Here is a 16765-nt window from a genome sequence, read left to right on the forward strand (position 1 = left end):
GAATTCAAGGAGCGCGGAGGCGCTGGCACACAGTGGGTCCCCACACAAAGGCAGTTCTTTGCCAGCTTCAAGGTCTCAGTGAGGGCAGGGACCGGCTGCCTTTGAGCTCTGCTGCCCCCCAAACCCCTACACACACCCCAGGAGTGGAGGTAACCCGGGCAGCAGAAGGGCCCCTTCCTTTTCTCATCTAGGAAGCTGTTCCTGGTCTCCCCCAAGTCCTCTCCTTCCCTCCCCAGCCAGTACTGAGGAGGGGCCGGGGCAGTTTCCTTTAAGGGAGGTGGGGGAAGGGGCTGCCCGCCGGCCCTCCTTCCCCGCTCCCTGGCCCCGGCCCCGCGGCCCACAGCCCGGGCCCCGCGCCAGCGCATGCGCCCGCTTGTGAGCGCTGTCCGCTCACCGACAGTCGGACTGACCGACGACTGGCAGCCGATCGGATAGACGGGACAGCACAAGGAGAGGGGACGCGGCTGGACAGCGAAATGGCCGGCCACACGCAGCAGCCAAGCGGGCGTGGGAAGCCCGGCCCTGCGCCCTCGCCTTCCCCCGGCCCAGGCCCGGGTCCCGGCGCCTCGGAGCCGGTGACACTCAAGAAGGAGATCGGGCTGGTGAGCGCCTGCACCATCATCATCGGTGAGCGGGGCCCCTGGCGGGCGGGTGCCTAGGCTGCGGGGCTGAAGGCTGGAGGCGCACCTACCGGCCTGCGACGGTGGGACCGTAGGTGAGAGCACCTGCAGCGTCGCCCTTCACACGGGACCTCGGGCTTCTTGCTCCCACCTCCCCAGGCGCCTTGAATTGTTGTGAGTGAGGGAGGTGCGGGTTCCTCCCGCAGCCGGGATCCTCATCCTGCCTTTACTTGGCTGTCGGGCTTTGGCCTGGCAGTTACTCATCTATGAAGTGGACAGCATTATAGTCTTGCCTGAAGTGCAGGAGCCTTGCAAGTGTGGGGGCTGGACAGGCCGACCGGGCTAAGGCCTCAGGTTCTGGGCTGTGGCTCAAGGTAAGTCCCTATTATGTGCACGGTCCGAGGGCCATGCTGTGGAAGTGATTTAGTCTCAAAAGCAGGAGGGCCTGTGGGGAGACTGGACACACAGAGCCAGCCCAGTAGGGAAATAGGTTCAGAGCATATTTCTTGCAGCTTGATGGGGAGGAGGCCAGTGCTGAGGTGGGACAAGCCAAGCCTACAGAAAAGCCAACTGCTCCCTGAGCTGGGATCCCAACAGGCACTCGAGTCCTCTGGCTCCCGGGCCCCAGCTTCCTTACTTGAGAATGGATCTGTGTGTCCGGCCCCCAGACGGGGACTCCTAGGTAGACAGAGGGCTCAGGGACAGTGAGAACAGTGGGAGGATCTTCCTCTTTGGGTCCCAAGTCATGAATACTGACTTCTTGGGAACTGGCTAACCAGACCTGTGCCTGTGTCACACCAGGTGCCTCAGAGACCTGCCTGTGTCCCAGAAGTCGTGGCTGGAGGGGTGAATGACAGGGGTCTTGACTGCTCTCAACCTACCACCTCCCCAACCAGTGGGAACTGCTGGTGCATCCACTGCCCACCCATTTCCAGAACCCTGGTGATGGAGAGAGTTAAGGGCTCAGGAGGGCAGACGGGGATCTTCACCTCCTCCTCTGCCCCACTTTGGGAGCTCCTGGACCCGGCTGGGGGCTGGCTCTTGGCTAGTCCCTGTCCCCACAACAAGAGTTGCCTCAGAACACAGCCCCTGTGCAGGTAGCTCTCTGCCTCCCCATTGCCCCTGGAATGGCATCTCCCAGGAGCAGGTCCTGACCTGGCCCTGAGACCTTCTTGGCCTAGGGTGCCCCTGCTTGACTGTCAGCTGGCAGGAAGGGCTGGTTCTGGAGATTTGGCCAGGGTACCGGTTAGCGCTTGTCCCAGTCCGCACTCTTTCCAGGAGCTGTGCCCCCAGGAAGGGGAAGCCCACACATCATGGATGGGCCCAGAGGCTGGGGTCAAGAGGCATGTCTGGAGCCAGCTACAGCGCTCTTCCTGGGCCACCTCAGCAAGTCCAATGTCCTTGAGCTGTATTCCTACTCTGCCTCTCCAGGGGTGACTCGCCCAAGGGTGGCAGACTCAAGAACAGAACACAGATGACCTGACCCCAGCCCAGGACACTCCAGCAACCCTGCTTGGGGAGCTTTGAAGGGTAATAGCAGACAAGAGGCTGGAGTGGGCAAGAGACAGGCCAGGGGATCATCAGCCTGAACAGAAGGTGACAGGAGAGGAGGGAGGAGGAAGGTATGGACTGAGTCAGGGTCTACTCTGCCCTCCCCACCTGATGCCCTAAAGGCCCCCACCAACTCCCATTCACTGTTCTCTGGGGGGCCAACATCCCACCTTCCTGTCCTGGGGAACCTGCTCAAAATCAAAAATGTCTGTAAAGTATCATAATTTAGCTTTAAAGGTCTTGAGAGCTTTTTACTTTACTCCATAATCTTTGTTACCAGCTACTGAACTTATCTCCAAAGCTCCCAGATAGACTTCCCAGAAGATCCTATTCTCCCTTCCCTTGTACCCCCTGCCCCGTCCCAGGCTGAGGAGCGGTGCTTTCGGGAAATAGAAGGGCTTTGGGCTGGAATAAGACGCCACCTAAAATGTGTTTTGGACAGCACCTGCTGGCCTCTGTGAACACAACTGGAGGGGAACAGGCCAGCCTGGAGGAAAAAGAGCCAGCTGGGGTGTGGCTGTGCGAGACATTGCCTTATCCAATATCCATTCAGAAAACCACCTCTTATCACTATATAAAACAGGGGTCCTCAAACTTTTTAAACAGGGGGCCAGTTCACTGTCCCTCAGACCATTGGAGGGCTGGACTATAGTTTAAAAAAAACTATGAACAAACTCCTATGCACACTGCACATATCTTATTTTGAAGTAAAAAAACAAAATGGGAACAAATACAATATTTATATTTGCATGTGGCCCGCCGGCTGTAGTTTGAGGACTCCTGATATAAAACATGTCCTTTTATCTCATTTGAGTCTCATGCCTGCCTTACAAGATGAAAATTTGTACCCCATTTTACAAATGTAGAAACTGAGGCTGCAAGTTGCATGACACGACTGCAGGTGGTGGACTCGGGATTTGGGAGCAGATTTGGGTTCATTTCCCAGTCCATTGCCCATCTACATACTGCTCTGGTGCTGGGCAAAATTGGGGCCAGATTCATGTTCCTTATGGGGAAAGGTAAAGACTGAACTGGGAGCTCATCCACCCAGGGTTTACTGTGTTCTCCACTCCACCATGGATGGATGAACAAACAGATGGACAGAAATCCCCCCCAACTTCCACACCCCAACCCAGGATTGCATGTACAGGGTGTCTTGTCCTGACTCAGGGACTTCAGCCAGTTCCCTCTCGATCCACACCCAAGGAAGGGATGTGCCCAGGTCCAGCAGAGTGGGAGTCACCCCTGGTCTGCTGACCAGCCTGTCCTGTCCTCCACTCTCTCCCTTTGACTCATTATCCAGCCCATGTAGGTATTTGTAGATCAGACTTAAGTATGTTCAGGGACTCGGGGATCTGCTTCATGAATCCATCTCCTTAGGAGCTAATCCTGCCCACCCAGGCCCCTCTCTGTGGCTCCTCAGGACTGGAGGTGGTGGGGCTGCTGAGAGGGTGGCCTTCTCCAGAACCCCGGGCCCTCCTCACCACGACCCCAGGAGGCATTAAATCACACAGGAGCGTGTCTGTGCCTCACCACAGCCCCAGTGTATAGAAGAGGAAACTGAGGGCCTGAGGCTGCAGCCAGCCCAGGGTGCCCTTGTGTGCTCTGAGAAGCTGTTGGGGGCCGAGGCAGCTCTAACTACAAGGACGAGACCTGCCAGCACTGGACACACTCATTCATCTATTTAACAGTTGGGTGCTGGAGACGCAACAGGGAGCAGCACAGACAATATCCTTGTCTTGCGGGAGCTGACATGCCAGCATGGAAGTCAAAGGGCAAACAAGATAAGCTGACTGCTCAGCCGACAGAGTGATGATAAGTGTGCTAAGGTGCGAAAATTAAGGCAGGAGAGAGGATTGTAGATAGCAGGAGTATAGTGTCAGGAGTGGGGTGGGATCCAAGTTTTCTGGCTTCTTTTCTTTTTGTGATGGCATGGAACAGAAGAGGGATGGCATGAGATGGGATGGGAGGGGCGGGGCGGGGATTTGATGGGGCTCCCCATGGAGCAGAGGCTGCCCGCAGCAAGGACAGAGTGGGAAGCCTGGTCAGGAGGGCACTCGAGTCACCTGGATAAGAGATGGCAGTGGCTCAGAGCGGGATGCCAGCAGGGGAGGTGCTAAGAGGAGGTTCAGTTCTGGTGTGTTTGGTAGGTAAAGCAAAAGGATTTGTGATGATGAAGGATGTGTGAGGACACAGGATGTGGGGAAAAGAGAGGAGGCAAGAGTGGCACCAAGGTTGACTCTGAGCAGGTGGGAGCACGGTCTGCCATTTATTGATCGGGGGAAGGCTGTGAGAGGAGCAGGTTTGGGGGAATGGGGCTGACAGTCAGGAACCCCGCTTTGAACGTGTGAGAGGAGTGGTGTCTATTTGCTGAGTAATCAGTTGGTTATACTGGTCTAGTTTAGCAGGGCGGTTGTGCTAGGGATATAAATTTGGGAGTTTCCAGCAAACACTGGGGAGGTCTCCAAGGGAGTGAGTGTTGAAAGAAAAAGGAAGAGGCCCCAACACTAAGCCCCAGGACTTGCTGTCTAGGATTTCGGAGAAGTGAGAAGGGACCAGCAGAGGAGTTGGAGAAGGAGCAGCCAGCGAGGAGGGAGGAAGGCAGGAGGCTGCCCTGCGGGCGGTGATGAGGCTGATGATGAGGCAAGTGCAGTGAGGCCTGGGCTGGACTGCTGGATGCAGCAGCATGGAGCTCACCCAGGCATCTGTCGAGACTCAGTCTGGAGACAGGCACGGATGAGGCCCGCTAGACAGGGCCGGGCTGGGCAGAGAGAGCTCCACACTTCGGCTCAGCCCTCTCCCAAAAGAAAAATGGGTTAGGCCGGACATGCATGCCGGCCAATTGGCAATTCCAAGCATGTCCTGGAAATGTCCCCACTCACCTCCCTAGAGTTCTGCCGAGACCTCAGCAGGCACTTTTGTCCCCCTGGAGGGGTGCCTGACATACTCACTATAAGGACATTCATGTGCTTAAAAGCACAGGCCAACAGCAGGGCCCCCAAATTAGGGCCATGACTTCTGACCCCAGGGTATTGAGGTCCCATGGGGGTCATGTCTCCAAAGGCCAGATAGGGTGGCCTGAGGTGTCTTTAAAGGGGATGACAAAACTAGCTAAGATCCCTGGTACTTCCTGGGGCCTCCGATGTGCCAGGCGGGGCAGGGGCATGCCTACATCACTGCCTCATCTCCGCCTTTTACCGACGAGGCTGCGAGATGAAGTACCTTATCCACAGCCCCCATCACAAGGGAACTGGGATTCGAACCCAGATCTGGGAGTCTCAACTAGTAAGTGAGACTTAGGGGCCCATGGCCTAGGGGCCTTAGGATCTACCAGTGGGAATCTGAAGCTCTTTGGGGCTTTTGTATCTTCCAGAGAATTTGGAAGCCAGAGGCCTCATTGATCAAGCCCAACTGGGAGGTGCTGGGACTCATTGCCCAGAACAAAGGAAGAAGGCCTGGCCCATGGCCAGCCCCCGATCAGGCCGAGCAGGGCAATGTGGCCATGCTGGCTAAGAGTCGGGGATAGGCAAGGCAGGTAGGAGGTGACCTAGCCCTGTGAGCTCCTTGTCCTTCTGAGGGGGCTCAGGCCTTTCCTCTCAGGGTGGCAAATGAAGGAATCACTTCCTGGCCGTCATCCAGATACCATGGCAATGGGGCAGGGTCCAAGTTATTGGGCCAAGGTGGGCAGTCAGAAAGGGCTTCCTGGGGGTGGTGTTGCTTCTGGGAGGCCAGTGAGCCAGGGAGAGACCTTCACAGTGGGGAGCAGGGTCCCCTGAACAGTGTTTCCTTGGGCACCATGCAGATGTATAAGATACATGCACCCTGCCCAGCAGTGCCTCTGCCAAAGTCAGGGTTGGACCAGCCCTCTGTGGCCCCTTAGCCCAGTGGCACTACCTGGCAGAAGGGGAAACTGAGGCCCAGAAGGGCGGGGCCGGCCTGAGGCTACACAGTCAACTCCTGAAAGAGTTTCTAGGGCTGAAGGGTGGTGCCGGCAACCTGACAGGACCTCCCTGCCTCCTCCCCAAGTCAGACTGTGCATTCCCCCCACACACACACACCAAGGGCAGCTGGCTCTTTCCGTCACCACCACCTCCACAGCCCACCCCTATGACCTTCATGGTCTGCCCGTCCCAGAAATAGGTCAGTGTGCACCGTAACAGCCAGGAGAATAATGGCCCTTTCTTCATTCCTCCCAGGATCCGGGTAAGCCCCTTCAGGCCAAACATCTTAATGTGATAAAAACCACCCAGCCGGGAAGGGAAGAGGGGCGGGAAGAGAGAAGAGGGAGCCTCCTCACATCCGTGTCCACCAGCCCAGGAGCTCTGACCCTGCCCTCCAGGACCTGCAGGGATCACAGAACAGCTGTCCCATGGGATGGATGGGAACATGGAAGCCTTGGAGCCACAGGGTTTCCTGCCACCTTCTAGCACAAACCTGCAGCTGTCCAGGCCCAAGAGAGGGCCCCAAGCACCTGAGACATTAGCTGGCACACCTGCTCCTTTGAGCCACATGGAGAGTAGTCCTTCACTGTAGCCTGAGCCATGTGTCCAAAACAATAGTGATCCCTCACCCCGAGCCGGTCCCCAGGCCCCAACACTCGAGTCCACAGCCTCTAGGCACAGGCTAGTGATATGTCCCTTTCAGATCCCAGCCGCCAGCACAAGGTACCAGGCTGGCTTCCCTGAGTGCTGTGCCCTTGAGGCCCTGCCAAGCTGAATTGTGTAGAGTGGCGGGGTCCCCACGGGGTGCGTGGTTCGGGCTCTGGATGTCCCAGACCAAATGCATCTAGCTCCCGACAAGGCCACCCAGCCCCCGCTGGCTTCCGACCTCACTGGCAACTACCACTCCACCAAGTCCTGAGAACACTGACTCTCCTGCCAGGTACAGCGAACTCAAAGCGTTTCAGAAACCCACCAGCCCACCCAGGACCTGGGCCCCCGCAGTAGGCGAGGGAGGTTCCTCTCCCGCTGGAAGCAGGCTGAGAGGCTGGGGGACGGGAATTCCTTCGTCCTTATCTGGATGTATTTAGGGCTCCTGGGATGTGACTGGAAAACCAAGTGGGGCGTCGTGGCCGTCAGACTGGAAATCTGTGTCGGCTGGGGGTGGGGGTGGGGGTGGAGGGTAGCACGGTGGACAAGGAATGCATGCAGATTGGCGGCCACCGCTGTGTCCTCTTCCAGACCTGCCTGTGGGCGTGGCAGGTGGAGCAGCAGGCTCTGGGCTGGTGGAGGTGCACTCCACGCAGGGCCCTGGCAGGTGGGGGCGATCCTGGTGAGGGGCTGAGCCTGCGTCCCAGTGTTGCTTTTTTATTCATGTGGCCTGTGGATTCTGGGATTATGTCCTCTGGGGCAGGCCCTAGTGCAAATCACCAGTGACGTGACCTGACTCGTTTGCACAGATGATGAGACCCAGGTCCCCTCTTTGCTCTAGTTGGCAGGGAGCTCGGGCCTAAGTGGGTGCTCAGAGTCTTGCTTATCCTGGGAACTGCCTTGCAGACCCTGAGTTGGCCCCTGAGTACTTCCCACTGTTCCATCCCAGACACTGTGAGTCGAAGGAGCACTGTCCCCCTCCCCTAATGCGCAGCCCCAGGGGCAGGGCAGACCTCCCATGACCCCGGCAGGTTTACTTGCACTGAACCTTGGAAGCCAGCCACCCTCTGCTCCCCTTCATGGTGCCTCTCCGGGCGGGCTGAGCAGAGACTGCTGCCCCCACTTCAGAGATGAGGAAACCAGTCATTTGCCTCAGGACATGGATGCCATTGGGGCATTAGGGCATTTACTCATCCATTAGTTTACTCAACAGATGTGTGTTGAGCGCCTACTCTGTAATGAGGAATCGAGGTGAGGTTGCAGACAGTACACAGAATCATGCACATGAAGGTGGAAAGTACATGTGGACACAGCTGAAGGCTTCCCTTACGGTATCTCGCTGAACCCTCATAACAGTCCCGCTGTACAGACAGACTTGAGAGGCGACCTGAGCCATGAGAGGGCTGGTCTCCTGGGCCCCAACCAGCGTTTTTCATTAGGGTCCTGGTTTGAGAGCAGTGACCTGTTTGCAACCAGTGGGCTGGCCCAAGGAGAGAGGCAGTCCGTGTCCAGACCCCAGGGCGGGCCAAGAGCCCCACTCTAGTGCCCTCTCCATTCCTTGCATGATGGCTGCGGACCAACCCCCAGCCCTGAAAACGGACCCTACTGGCCCTTGCCCAGGACCTGAAACATTTCCACAGTGCCAGGAAACAGGTCTCGTCAGAGTCTGTGCCTGTAGCCTGGGCCCTGGCTGGGTGCCTCCAGGAACCCAGGAAGCAAGCAGAGAAGCAACCTGGCAGGGAAAGGGGAGATGGGAGGTAAAGAAATAAAGAACGGGGCACCGTCTGGGGAACCACGAGGCTGTGAACTGGAAAGAGGAGCCCAAACCAGCATGGTCAAGGAGGGCTTCATAGAGGAGGAGCCGCTTCCTGAGTCACCTCATGGTTGGGACTTCAGCCAATAGGAAAGTGTCATGGTCAAGGACTCGCTTTAAGGGGCCAGATTGGATGTAGGACAGGTGACTGGAGGCTTGAAAAAACTGGAGGCCTCAGCCGGGGGCAAAGGGCTGACCTGGGCCCTGTGGGAATGCACAGGGGTGGCTGCCACTCTGCCGTCACTCAGGTGGCTGAGCCTCCTTGCTTGCCCCACCTTGTGGGAATAAGTGTGGGGGCGGGGCAGAGGAACAGTATCCATCTCTGACCGGGGAGCCTGTGGACAAGGTGCCACTCCCATGCCAGGGACTAGGGAGGGGAGATGATCAGCCCAGAGTGGAGTTGCAGGGTTTGAGGGACCCAGGATATCCATGCCTCCAGGCCCTCCTGTCTCCTCCTCCAGGGAGCAGCCTGGGTTCTCGTCCTCACTGGAGCACCCAGAGCCCCACAGGGAAGGCTGATGCTCTCCGTCTCCCCCACAGGGAACATCATAGGCTCCGGCATCTTCATCTCCCCCAAGGGAGTCCTGGAGCACTCTGGCTCTGTGGGTCTGGCCCTCTTCATCTGGGTCCTGGGCGGGGGCGTCACCGCCCTGGGCTCCCTGTGCTATGCGGAGCTGGGAGTCGCCATCCCTAAGTCTGGCGGGGACTATGCCTATGTCACGGAGATCTTCGGGGGCCTGGCTGGGTAAGTGTGGGGCGCCAGCGGCTCGGGGGTGGGTGGGGAGCCTCTCCAGAATGGATGGCCAGCTGAGCCTGGACCTGGGTTTCCTCTTCCGCTTCTCACATCACAGGAAGTTCACGGGGATGGGCGGAAGGAAGGGGGTGGGGCACCTTCCAAGGCCAGGGTGGGCGAGAACAGTGCCCACCCCACTCAAGCTGGACACTGCAGCTGGCCCCTTGAACTCTGTTTCCTTTTAAATAAAGCTATCTCTAAGCCCCACTCCCCACCCAGGGCTTGTGGATGGGGAGGCCCTTACTATCTGAAACCTCTAGGCCAGGGGTCCTCAAACTACGGCCTGCGGGCCACATGCAAATACAAATATTGTATTTGTTCCCGTCTTGTTTTTTTTACTTCAAAATAAGATATGTGCAGTGTGCATAGGAATTTGTTCATAGTTTTTTTTTTTAAACTATAGTCTGGCCCTCCAATGATCTGAGGGACAGTGAACTGGCCCCCTGTTTAAAAAGTTTGAGGACCCCTGCTCTAGATAATGCTAGCGTCGGGCAAAAATGGCCTTGAGTTTAGTGAGCCACATGTGTGTGGGGAGGGGCATGGTGCTCCTGTTCACGCCCTGCAAGAGCTCCTCTTTAAGTAGCTCCCAACACTCTGTTCACCAGTGAACACTCGCTGAGCACCCACAGTGTGAATAAAAGGATGTGCCCCTGTCCTCGCGGAGCAGCAGGGAAACCACCCCTCAAAGGTGCTTAAAACCTAAAGGGTCCCAGCTTTGAGGGTGTGTGGGAGAGGCAGTGGCCCAGCAGCCAAGAGAGTGGGGTGCCAACCACCTAGGGAAGGCTCCCAGGAAAAACTACGTTTACACCAAAGCTTGGAGGAAGAGTGGCGTTTTCTCTGTGGAGCAGTTGGAGCATGTGCAGAGGGTGGTGGCCTGGCCAGCTTGTCAGATCCATGGTAGGCAATAGGGCTTGGAGGGGAGGGGGGCGAGGGGGGCAGCCAGGGGATCAAAGCTATTGCAGTTGTCCAGCTGAGCCATGCTGAGGCCTCAATAAAGGTACAAGGAGATTCCAGAAGCATTTAGGAGCCTGGTTCCGGAGGACGTGGTAGCCAGCGTGGCCTGAGGGTGGGTGCCGCGGGAGTGACCCTTGCTTTCCCACAGGCAAGCCTCCATAGATGGCGATGGGAGGGGGAGGGGAGGTTTTGGGTGGAGCTTGTTACATTGGTGGGGTCTGTGGCATATCTGGGGAAATGCACAGTCAGGTCTTGGCGGGGGGTTGGGTTGAGTTCAGGGAAAAAATCTGGGCTAAGTATAAAAAGCTTGGACCAGGGGACTTTAATGGGGCAGCTGTTGATGTGGCCCTGGCGGGGCATGCACACCGCTGGGTGGTCTCCTCTGGGGACAGGGTCCTCGCAGGGGCCTGGGGCCTGGGAAAGCTGAACAATTGTGCTGCACAACTAGAAAGCATATAGGGAAGGTGGGAGGGGGGGAGGGCCCAAGACCCTACCTCCTGACTCAGCCTGGGGGCGTCCAGCATCAAGGGTTTGCAGAGGGGAGCACCCAGCAAGGGGGCGGGGGTCGTGGAGTTAGGTTGCCCAGAAGCCAAGGCTTTGGGGCAGGGTGCAAAGCAAGGGGTAGGAAGCAGGGCTACAGAGCAAGGGTAAGGACCAAAAGGAAGCCACCAAACTTGGTGCCTGGAGAGATCAATGATGTCCCTGGGTGAGGCAATTCCCACTCTTGAGAGCTGGACAAGGGACTAGGACCACCCCCACTGACAGGTCCTCCCTGGGCGCAGGCAGAGCTCCCAGAACAAGTAGGGCCTCACAGCCTTGAGCAGGGCCCCCACTCCTACATGGGTACCCTACAGAGCGAAATTGGAGAAGAGGGGACAGAAATTACTCCCCACCCCAGCCAGGGTTCTGCAAAGGCTGGTCCCTCAGGGCACCACCGCTCAAGTCATCTGCAGCCATGGGGCTCTGCTGAGAGCTGCTGCTGGAACCGAGACTGCTGATCTGCCCCAACCCCATCCGCAGAGCAGGAAGCAGCCTGTGGCCAGGGGCTGTGTGGCCATTAGAGAGATGGTTGGCCTCAGCTAGCATGACTCAGTGGTTAAGTGTCAGTCTATGAACCAGGAGATCACAGTTCCATTCCAAGTCAGGACACATGCCTGGTTTGCAGGCTCAATCTCCAGTGGGGGGCATGCAGAAGGCAGTCGGTCAATGGTTCTCTGTCATCATTGATGTTTCTATGTCTCTCTCTCTCTCTCTCTCTCTCTCTCTCCCCCCCCCTTCCTCTCTAAAATTAATAAAAATATATTAAAAAGTAAATAAAAAGAAAGGTGGTTGGTTCCCCAGTCGGTTCTTGACACCTGCCCAAGGGCAGCGTGTAGCTTTTTAACTGTGCTAAACGCAGTCTCTACTGAAAGCTGCCTCCTCGGACCGAAGCCAGCCTCCTGCGCTGGCACCAGCCCTTGGGTTCCAGGACCCAGGGTGCAGCCCTGCTCCACGCCTCGGTCTGCTCTACTGGGAAGGCGATGGGATGCCTATGCCACTTGGGTCCTCATTTCAGCTTCCTGCTGCTCTGGAGCGCAGTCCTTATCATGTACCCCACCAGCCTGGCCGTCATCTCCATGACCTTCTCCAACTACATATTGCAGCCCGTGTTCCCCAACTGCATCCCCCCCGCCGCAGCCTCCCGTGTGCTCTCCATGGCCTGCCTGAGTGAGTGCCCCCCATGAGGCGGGGTGGGGCCTCTGCTGGGGAGGAGGGGAGGACTCCTCCAGCTGCCAGACCCATGGAGAGGGAGAGGCACTCTGGTTGCTGCAGGGTATGCCACCCGCCTGCAGCTCAGGCTGGACTTGGCTGTGGCCCACAACGAGGGTCTCGGCCTCAGGCGCCCACCCGCCCCCTTGCCTTTCCTCCCCAGTGCTCCTGACGTGGGTGAACAGCTCCAGCGTGCGCTGGGCCACACGCATCCAGGACGTCTTCACCGGCGGGAAGCTGCTGGCCCTGTCGCTCATCATTGGCATGGGCTTTGTCCAGATCTTCCAAGGTAGGGCCAGGGTGGGCCTGTGCCCAGGGCTGGAGAGAGGAAACTGACCCTTGACCTCTGGACCCCCAGGACACTTCGAGGAGCTGAGGCCCAGCAATGCCTTCGACTTCTGGATGACACCCTCCGTGGGTCACCTGGCCCTGGCCTTCCTGCAGGGCTCCTTTGCCTTCAGCGGCTGGAACTTCCTCAATTATGTCACCGAGGAGCTAGTCGACCCTCGAAAGTGAGTGCACCTGGCTGGGCCTTGGGAAGGGGTGTGGCCCGGCGATGGGAGAGGCAGCCTCCCTGACAGACCTGCTACCACCTGTGACTTGGTCTGGTCATCTGCCTGCCCATGCCACTGCCCCAATAGGAGTGGCTCTAGTTAGCCGGGGCGCTTGTGTTCCAGCCTGGCCCTGTATGGCTGTGGGCAAGTCACAGCCCTTTGCTGGGCCTCAGAAACACTGAATATCATTGTTCCGCTCTAAATGGATCCAGCTATTTGCATTTGGCCAAAAATTATACATGTGCACACAACATGGTCCCTGCAGATGAAGCCAGGGGCTCCATCTGAAGCTTAGCCAGGGACCCCATAGTGGGCAGTCTGAGCAGGGGCTGGGCTGATAGGGAGTCCCAGGGGCACCCAGGGGCCGTGGACTGAGCTCTCAGGGCACTGCTGGGATTTTCAAGGCTGATTTTGGCTGTATGTAATTTTCTCTTTATGTGCAGACATTAGACTCACCCCTTAGGTCCTAGGATATGGTGTGGCCCCTCCCCCATCTGCCTTCCTCCCACCAGCCTGTGCCCAAGCTGGGTTTAGGGGGTTGAGGTGGTGTGAGACAGATAGCAGTGCTGCCCCCTTCCCTGCCCTCAAGGCCCCCAATAGATGCAGGCGACGGACACAAAGCTGCTCCTGTTGCTGGATCCCCTGGTCCCCCTCCTCACCCTGGAACCCACCCCAGCCCCCAGGGGGCAGGCACTGATGTCCCCTCACCACTGCCCCAGGAACCTACCTCGAGCCATCTTCATCTCCATCCCGCTGGTCACCTTTGTGTACACCTTCACCAACATCGCCTACTTCACTGCCATGTCCCCCCAGGAGCTGCTGGCCTCGAACGCAGTGGCCGTGGTGAGTGGGGCCCCACTCGGTCCCCAGCCCTGCCCTGCCCCCACCCAGCCTCATGCACTGCCTCTCTCCTGTGCTCACTCAGACCTTCGGGGAGAAGCTGCTGGGCTATTTTTCTTGGGTCATGCCCGTCTCCGTGGCACTTTCCACTTTCGGAGGGATCAATGGCTACCTGTTCACCTCCTCCAGGTGACTGGACTGGGGAAAGGGTGGCCCCGGTGAGGCAAGGTAGGTGCCCTGGCATGCAAGCAGTGCTGGGGGCCAAAGGACAAGAAACCCTGCCAGGTGGGGCCCTCCTGAAGCTGGGACAATGGACTCCCCATGAACAAATGTCGGATCCCAACTCAGGAACAAAAAGCAAGAGGGAGGCAGGCAAGAGGCGGGGAAGGACTGCCCAGTGGGCTGTTGGGGCCTAGAGCAAGGGGTCAGAGGTGACGACAAGAGGGATATCAGGTCTAGAGCAGAGATCCAGGATCTGGCCAGAGGGAAGGCCCGGGCCGGCTCACAGTCCCCACCCATCTCTATCTCCCAGGCTGTGCTTCTCTGGAGCCCGCGAAGGGCACCTGCCCAGCCTACTGGCCATGATCCACGTCAGACGCTGCACCCCTATACCCGCCCTCCTCGTCTGCGTAAGTTGGGTGACCCAGGCTGGTAGGGCAGGAAGCCCAAGCCACCAGCAATGTGGGCAGTAGCAGGGATGAGCTCTGGCCCCGGTGGGCAGCCCACGGAGGGAGTGGGGAGGGCCAGGGCTCACCGACCTCCTGACCTGAGCCCGCAGCCCCAGGACAGCCTGCAGGGCTGACAGGAGGCAGGTGGGAGGCCAGCCCTCAGCTCGGTCCTCTCCCAGTACGGGGCCACGGCGGTTATCTTGCTTGTGGGAGACACGTACACGCTCATCAACTACGTGTCCTTCATCAACTACCTCTGCTACGGCGTCACCATCCTGGGCCTGCTCGTGCTGCGCTGGAGGCGGCCGGCGCTCCACAGGCCCATCAAGGTGAGAGCTTCACCCATTTGGGCATCCGTGGCGGGTGATGACGGCAATGGGGATTCCAGCTTTTGCCCCGTGCTAGGTCCTGCTCAGGGTTTTGTGTGCCCTGGCTTATTTAGTCCTCAGAACAACCCCATGAGGTGGGTGATTTGAATACTCGCTCATGGTTGCACAAGAGTCCATGAGCCCACAGCAAAACAGAAGACCCTGAACTGAGCTAAAAGAAAAGTCCCCCTGTTTGCAAATAAATCCTTGAGCTGGAGAAGGGTTCAGTGCCTGAAATGTGAGAGGCCAAAAAAGATTTGACCTGCAACCAAGTGCAAGCCTCAAGTCCACATACAGTCACTGTAGAGCTTGGACCTGCTGACCCTGACAAATCCTTAACAATTTGGCCAACTGATGAATGGGCTTCCAGCATGTTGTGCTGCTGCCAGAAGGGGACCAGCCCCTCAGGGGTCAGCTCTCAGGAAAGGGTGGAAAGCACCAGGGCCCCCAGGGTGGAGGGGGAGGGGGGCCCGCACCATTGGTGTTCCACTCACTCACCACAGGTGAACCTCCTTGTCCCTGCTGCGTACTTGGTCTTCTGGGCGTTCCTGCTGATCTTCAGCTTCATCTCAGAGCCCATGGTGTGTGGGATCGGCGTCATCATCATCCTCACCGGGGTGCCCATTTTCTTCCTGGGAGTGTTCTGGAGAAGCAAACCAAAGTGTGTGCACAGACTCACGGGTGAGCGGGGCAGCCTCCCCCAAGTGCCGGGGCTAGAGATGGGACTCTTTAGGGGGTTCGCCCTTGAGCAGGGTCTACCAGCAGCTGTGCTGGCAACACAGGGCCAACCACCCCAACTGTCTCCCCACGATGAGGCCCAAGTGTCCCGGACCTACCACAAATGGAGCAGCTCCCTGAGAACCCCTGTCCCACGGGTCAGATCCAAAGGTCCATCTGTCTGTCTGTCTGTCCTCAGAGTCAATGACACGCTGGGGGCAGGAGCTGTGCTTCGTGGTCTACCCCCAGGGCGCTCCCGAGGAGGAGGAGAATGGCCCCTGCCAGCCCTCCCCACTGCCCTCCACGGACAAGCCCCTGAAGACACAATGAGACACTTATGGAGCCTGAAGCAGCTATTTCTGTTTACATGTTGTTTATTGAGGAGGTGTTTCGGAAAAAAAGTTGTTTTTCCTGGAAAAAAAGAGTTCCCACTCTTAGAGGCCTGTAATGAGGAAGCCCTAAGATGTGGACTAGGTCCCCTGCCAGCACGGCCCTGCAGGCTTTTCCTGAAAAGATCTATGAATAAAACAGGGCTGGTGGTGCACTTGTCTCAGGTGAGTCCCAAGTGCACATAACTCTGCGGGCGCCTGTGGAGAGGTGGGGAAGGTGCCGCAGGCTCTGGAGGAGGCCCCTGCGTTGGGGGCTCTGCCACTTGAGCCGGGCACTTCCTCTCTGGGACTGGCAGTTGGGTCCAGCGCCGCTTCTGCCCCAAAGGGATATCAAGGATTGGGAAGCAGCTGGTGTGCCCTCCCCAGGCCCAGCAAGACCTGGCTGAGGCTCAGCCTCTCCCTCCCCCTGGGAGAGTCCACGGGTTCCCTCCAGAGCGGCCTTTGTTCCCATAAATCCCCACGGGGTGAGTGTCAGGACTTCGGAGCTCATGCCTCACCCCGGTTTACAGGTAAGGAAACGGAGGCCCTGAGACACGAGGGGATGGATTTGGCCACTGTCAGCTTGTGCCTCAGCCTCTGTCCCCTGAGAAACATCGAGCAGCATCTCCCAGGGCCTTCCTCTCTCCCCGCCCACATTTTTAGTTCCCCGTGCCCAGGAGATTGACCCTTCCAGCTAGAGGGCAAGGGTCATCAGCCTGGCCAGGCCCAGGCTTATACCACAGGCATGAGTTTGGGGGCAGAAGCCTCCTGGCCCAGCTCCTCCGGGTCCTGCGGGGAGGACGGAGAGCTCAGTGCCAACAGAGCCGACCTACCGTGGACGTGGACGGGTTCCATGTGCCCAACAGCTACATTCAGTCCAGGTACAGCTCTGGCGCCCTCTGGGGTGAATGAACTGAGAAGCCACAGACAACACCCCAGAGAGCTCTCCCCTGGTCGTCCTGCTTCTCTGGAAATGGGTTCCCAGAATGGAGGGGGGAGATAGAAGTGAGACCCCAGGTGTCTGTGTGGACACTGGACCACACCGAGGGGCTCATCATTCCACTTTCCCCCTGCCTAACCCCCACAGCCCCACCCGCCTTGCCCACCAGAAGGGGGGATGCTGATGCGGAGGCTGGCGGGATTCTGGGTAGGCCACGCTGCAAGAAAGAAGGACGCAGAGG

At 58.2% G+C, this 16765-nt stretch overlaps 1 protein-coding gene across 2 annotated transcripts; it reads left to right on the forward strand.

Moving 5' to 3' along the window:
* Positions 1-416: 416 nt before the first annotated feature.
* Positions 417-15635, forward strand: SLC7A10 (solute carrier family 7 member 10). Of its 2 annotated transcripts, XM_070397950.1 has the most exons (11): positions 417-627; positions 9114-9318; positions 11876-12027; positions 12233-12358; positions 12428-12581; positions 13343-13466; positions 13549-13652; positions 13996-14092; positions 14311-14460; positions 15003-15180; positions 15416-15635. In XM_070397950.1, the coding sequence occupies exons 1-11, from the start codon at positions 477-479 to the stop codon at positions 15544-15546; spliced, it is 1572 nt and encodes a 523-aa protein (XP_070254051.1). In that variant the 5' UTR covers positions 417-476; the 3' UTR covers positions 15547-15635. The 2 variants fall into 2 exon arrangements, with proteins under 2 accessions (XP_070254051.1, XP_070254052.1); XM_070397951.1 differs by lacking the exon at positions 13549-13652 and having other exon boundaries at positions 15062-15180; positions 15416-15504.
* Positions 15636-16765: the final 1130 nt, after the last annotated feature.

Source organism: Myotis yumanensis, unplaced genomic scaffold (genome assembly GCF_028538775.1).
Source record: "Myotis yumanensis isolate MYYU_CA2020_CCGP unplaced genomic scaffold, mMyoYum1.0.hap1 SCAF_18, whole genome shotgun sequence".
NCBI classification, from domain to species: Eukaryota; Metazoa; Chordata; class Mammalia; order Chiroptera; family Vespertilionidae; genus Myotis; species Myotis yumanensis.

What these genes read in the sequence shown, in the direction of transcription:
- SLC7A10 (XM_070397950.1), top strand. Translation starts at nt 477, where the DNA reads ATGGCCGGCCACACGCAGCAGCCAAGCGGGCGTGGGAAGCCCGGCCCT. An exon ending in ATCTTCGGGGGCCTGGCTGG is followed by an intron (nt 9,319 to 11,875) that starts GTAAGTGTGGGG and finishes TCCTCATTTCAG; the next exon opens with CTTCCTGCTGCTCTGGAGCG. An exon ending in TACCTGTTCACCTCCTCCAG is followed by an intron (nt 13,653 to 13,995) that starts GTGACTGGACTG and finishes TCTATCTCCCAG; the next exon opens with GCTGTGCTTCTCTGGAGCCC.